Source organism: Asparagus officinalis, unplaced genomic scaffold (assembly GCF_001876935.1).
Source record: "Asparagus officinalis unplaced genomic scaffold, Aspof.V1 AsparagusV1_Un106, whole genome shotgun sequence".
In the NCBI taxonomy this organism is placed as follows: domain Eukaryota; kingdom Viridiplantae; phylum Streptophyta; class Magnoliopsida; order Asparagales; family Asparagaceae; genus Asparagus; species Asparagus officinalis.
The window spans coordinates 162,109-167,953 of NW_017972372.1; the positions used below are offsets into that span (position 1 = coordinate 162,109).

The window sequence follows — 5,845 nt, forward strand, 5'->3', positions numbered from 1 at the left end:
CCCCCCCCCCCCCCCCCAAAAAAAAGAACAAAAGGTTTTGCTTCCCTCATTAGTTCTCTAACAAATGGCTAGTAAACTCGTTCTATCAGAACTAAAAAAATTGATAAATTTAATAACAGTAATTATGATATGTGGTATAAAAAATAGGATATGCTCTTATTCATGATAATTTCGATGATATAATCGAAATCATTGCTCCAACCCTTACTGATAAATCTACATTTGAAGAAAAAAAATTTTGAAGAGTGAAAGTCGAAAGATAAAAAGACAAAAAGTCTAATGCTTCATGGAAGATAACTGATTAAAATTTTTGAAACTTATAAGACTTCCATAGACATGTGGAATGAAAAAAAAATACGGCACCGATTCTGAAGTTAACATTCAACTCCTCTTTTATAAGTATAATTCTTGTCGTATGCAAGAGGGAGACAATGTCGTAGAGCATATAAATAAGATAATTGTCATGACTAAGGACTTATCCACTGCTAGAACTGAAATCCTGGAAAGAATGCAAGTGGCAACCGTTTTGAATAATCTACCCCTTCCCTTGTTGTGATTGCCACCACATTAAGAATGAACCCAGTCATTAAATCTATCACTGATTTTCCTATGCACTTAGCAATAGAACAAGACTTACTAGCTAGTAAGAAAGAGTCAGAACTGAATATGGTGCAATAAGAGCTGGATTATGTCCGCCAGAGGCATAATGCTGGAAACTATAAAAACTGTCCTAATAAACCACAACCGTGAGGACCGAAATTACAACAATTCAAGGAAAAAAAAGTACCCCGCGGAGCCTGCTATAATTATGAAAAGTTCACGCATTTCAAGTCACTTGCCCACAAGGTGAAAAACAAGAGAATAAAGGAGGCTATAAGCATCCAGAGTAAAGAGGTACTAACAAAAGAGAATTCATTGGTGTGACGGAATGCAATGCTGTGATGACGGATATCAGCGGTTGGTAGATTGATTCCGATGTGACTAGACATATCGCAAAGGACAAGAGTGGAGCCACATAATTCATCGAACTGAAGAAAGGAGAACAGAGAATCTATACGGAAAATAATACCTATCTCGATGTAGAAGAAATTGGTTCATATAAATTTGATCTTGGGGATAGTGTTCTTGTCCTCAAAGATGTGTTCTATGCACCAGGAATTCGGCACAATCTGATCCCTGTTCCCAGCTCGATGAAAAAAGGACTGGAAATTAAGTTTTACAATAACCGAGTTTCTATAGGTAAAAATAATAAAAAGTAAGCTATGGAAAAGTATGTGCCCGAACATGAATTATGCATTCTTCCAGTAGTTTGTAATAATTCTGATAATAAAATTTTGAATTTGAACTACTTGTCCTGTTATATTTCTGGGTTTGAATTGTGACATTCTAGACTAGGACATGCTAATATTTTAAAAATAAAAAAAATTATCAGAATGAACTTCCAGCACTATCTAATGTTCAATTGTCACCATGTAAACATTGTTTAACTGGTAAAATGATTAGAAAACCATTTATTAGCGAACAAAGAGCTAATGAACTTTTAGGATTAATATACTCGGATATTTATGGTCTCCTAAGTATCAAAACTCATAGTAATAAAAAATATTTTATTACTTTTATAGATGATTATTCCAAGTTTGCACACGTCTATCTTATATCTAAAACATTGGAAGCTTTTGATTGCTTTATGAGATATAAGACAGAAATTAAAAACCAACTTGGAATGAAAATCAAAATTTTGAGAACCGATAGAGGTGGAGAATATAACTCTAAAAATTTTAAGAGTTATTGTATTCAGTATGAAATTAAAAGGCATACAACAATGCTGTATACACCACAACAGAATGGTGTTGCTGAAAAAAAGAACAGAACATTACTGAATGTAGTTAGATGCATGTTGTCTCATTCTGATCTCTCTAAAAATTTTTTGGGAGAAGCATTATTAATTGCAAACAACATTTTAAATAGAATTTCCACCAAGTCAATTGTGTCTACACCTTACGAGTTATGGAATGAGAGGAAACCTAATCTGAGTCATCCCAGGAAATGGGGAACTATAGCTCATGTTCTCATTCATACCAACTTAGAGATAAGTTGGATTTTAAAATAGTAAAGTGTAGATTCATTGGGTATTCAGAAAAATCAAAAGGTTAGAAGTTATAAAATAAAGAAAAAGGGTTATTGAAAGTAGAGACGCTGCGTTTCTAGAGAACCTAGAGGAAGAGGAACAAGTTCGAGAGGAAACAAAAGCTCTAACTATAATAGATGATGATTATTACAGAGTTCTTCCCACTAATGATCCTGATATTATGAATGAACCTAATCTTGAAAATAATGAAATACCTATGAAAATAATGTACCTTATCAACTGGTTGTAGGCAACAAAAAACCAAGAACACAACATTCATGGATGGATGATTACTATTTATATTCATATGAGCCATCCTGTTTCTCGGTAGATACAAATATAGAAGAACAAGATCACACAATCTTCTCTGATGCGATGAAATTGTATGAATCAGCTTTATGGCTAGAATCCATGAGAGAAGAACTTGATTCTATAGAAAAGAATAAGGTATGAGAGTTATGTGATCTACTGAAAAATAGAAAAACCATAGGATGCAAATGGGTGCTTAAAAAGTATCGTGTTGATGGATCTATTAATAAATTTAAAGCACAGTTAGTTGCCAATGATTACAACCAGAATGCAGGAATAGATTTTCAGGAGACATATTCTCCTATAACTAAAATTACATCCATTAGAATTATTTTGGCTATTGTTGCATATCTTGATTTGGAATTATTCTAAATGGATGTTAAAACTACATTCCTTAACTGAGAGTTGAAGGAAGTGATATATATGCAACAACCTGAAGGTTTTCATGTGAAATGAAAGGAACATAAAATTTACAAATTAATAAAATCTCTATACAGTTTAAAATATTCTAGACAATGGTATCTTAAATTTCATGATGCGGTCACTAAATTTGGTTTTATTCAAAATAAATTAGATAATTATGTATATGTTTTAAAAAGTGGGAGTAAATTTACTATATTATCCTTATATGTTGATGATATATTGCTCACTGGAAATGACATAGAAATATTAAATAAAATCAAGGCAGATCAGCGAAAAGTTTGAGATGAAAGACATGGGAGATGCATCATATATTCTTGGTATTCAAATAATTCGAGATAAAATGTATAGAATAAAAGTCTAGAATGCTAAGTTAAACCAAAAAAAATATTTAAGGTCAGTTCTTAAAATGTTTGGAATGAAGAATTCCAATCCGGCGCCAACTCCGTTGGTCATGAAAAAAAAATTATGTAAAGAGCAAAGCCCTGGAGAGGGGTAAACGCCATTAGATATTCCTTGTGCTCAAGCAATTAGAAGCTTGATGTATGCAATGTTGTGCACCAGGCCTGATATAGCTTATGCTGTAAGTCTAGTCAGTCAATATCAAAGTAATCCAGGACCAGCACATTAGAAAGTTGTTAAAAGGATTATGAAGTACATCAGAGATACATTGACTCATAGATTAGTTTTTCAAGCCGATTCACTTGATCTCCTCGATTACTCCGATGCTGATTTCGAATGTGATAAAGATAATAGAAGGTCCACCTCGGGACACTTGTTCATCTTTGGAGGAGGAGTTGTTTCTTAGAGTAGCAAGAAACAATGGTGTTATATACACAAGAAATTGAATATGTAGCTTATAGTATGGCAACTGCACATGCTATCTGGATAAGATGATTTTTGATTGATCTAGATCTCAATTTGTTAGAAGGACCTATTAATGTTTATTGTGATAATCAAGTAACGATTAGCTTGATATATAGTGTGTCAATAGCTCTAAAGAAAAATATATTGAGATTCAGTATCACTATAATAGAGATATTGTAGAAAAAAGGAGAAGTTAAAGTGACTTATATCCCTACTACAAATATGATTGTTGGTCCTTTGACAAAAGGAATACCAGCCGAATTTTTTATTAAACATATAAGTTTGATGGGACTTAGGAATAAATAAGTCCAAGTAAAATTTTATGAATAATGAAATAAGAGTTACTCTCTACGAATAGTGAGAGTAATGGTAAGAAGAAACATCTGATCTCACGGATAATGGGAGGCATGTCACTTGGCTTAATTTGGTCAAGTGGGAGATGTTAACTTGAGTCGGTCCATATTTGACCAAATCACCCAACTTAGTCTCAAGAACTAAGATTTTTGTGGGATTGAGATAGTGGGGGTGATGGGTTAGAAAAATATGCTGAGAATATTTGGGACAATTCCTAACGAAGTAGAGAGGAGTTGAGGAAATGCCTCTATATAAAGAGTGGAAATTTACTCTTTGAACACACACAAAAAATAGGAAAATAGCTCATCGGAGCCCCCTTTAAATCTTCTTCTTCTCCTCTAAATTTCTTCGTTCTTCAACCACTAGAAGCAGAAAGTCTATATAGCTTAAACCATATTTGGAAACCGGGCAAAATTCATTATTTTCATTGAAGAGGTTCAGTTTCTATCTGCTCTCCCATATTTTGGTGCTATTTTTGAGTTTATTGTCTTCCAACTTCAAACTTAATGCGGTATAAGTTTCTTTCATGTTCCTTCTGAAGTAGATTATCATCAATAGTTTAATCATGGCATGTTTAGAAGTCACAATCCAGTAATTTGTATTTATATTTAACATGCCTTAGGAGTCAACAATTGTCTACAGGTGACAGGAATCAGTAGTCAAGATTTTTCTTCCACCAAAGCAATACAAACAATTAGATCCAAGATAGAAAACATGAGTACCATGCTGCATATAGGGAGTTAGTATTGAAATAACTGTGATTCAGCTGAATACGGAACTAGTATCATAAATGCTTATTGCTTCAATCTAGCTATATGGGGTAAATTTTCTTCATAATAAACTGAACAGTCAGGGACACTATATGTCAATGAACTCAATATTTGAAATCGTAAAAGCGAACTGATTTGAAGGTAAATTAGTAAAGTACAATCAAGCCCATAGAAAGAACACCAGATTGTAGACAAAAACTACACATAAAAATGTTAGAAACGTGCGAATGTTTTGGTAAATGCAAGCTAACTAGTGAAGAGCAAAAGGGAGCAAGGAGATACCTGGCTGCTCTCATGCACATCTGTCACTATAGGAAGATCATATGTCAGTTTGACTTTCTCAAGTATCTGCATTTAAAATTAAACAATGAGACCTGGTAATATACAAATTACTTCACATCCAGCATTTCATCTATGAACAGGTAAATATTTGAAAGCATAACTGCTACATGCCTAAAGGGGCAATCATAACAATCACCATCATGAGTATCGTCTATCCTATTATGATATAAAAAATTGTCCCCTAGCAACAAAGCAAGTCAAAATCAAGAATGATCCGGAAATAGTTGACCAAGTTTTTGGTCTTCTTTCAACTTGAAGCTAACCCCTTTGAGCTCTTAAGTAAACTCTGAGGGAAGGCAACTATTTGCGCTAGGTCTTCCTGGAATAAAACTTAAATGGCACATCAAGGGATAGGCAGACCAATTATTGGTAACACAGTTCAAGGGAGCGAAACTTCAGTTCCCTTAACGAGGAGTCTTAAATGAGGAGGTAGCATGCTCAGTTTTGCAATACAAGAGATAAATATACATTGGCGCCAAAGCTCTATAACAATTTATACAAAATAAGAATTATTAGTTTGAAGTAAACATATTTCCCCCTTTTGATGAATGGAAACATTGGAATGAGGAACGTGGTCCTTTATAAAATGAATAAAATTGTCACTAATAAAAAAACCAACCACTGAATTTTGCAGGACGTATATGACTTAAACTTT

General features: G+C 33.5%; 1 protein-coding gene across 1 annotated transcript in view; it reads right to left on the reverse strand.

Annotated features, from left to right (window-relative positions):
- LOC109827280 (2-dehydro-3-deoxyphosphooctonate aldolase) overlaps nt 1–5,845 on the reverse strand; it is a 17,732-nt gene that overhangs the window by 11,112 nt on the left and 775 nt on the right. Inside the window, exon 5 of the mRNA XM_020394276.1 lies at nt 5,131–5,196. Coding sequence (XP_020249865.1) covers nt 5,131–5,196 — 66 coding nt within the window. The remainder of the gene's footprint in view (nt 1–5,130; nt 5,197–5,845) is intronic.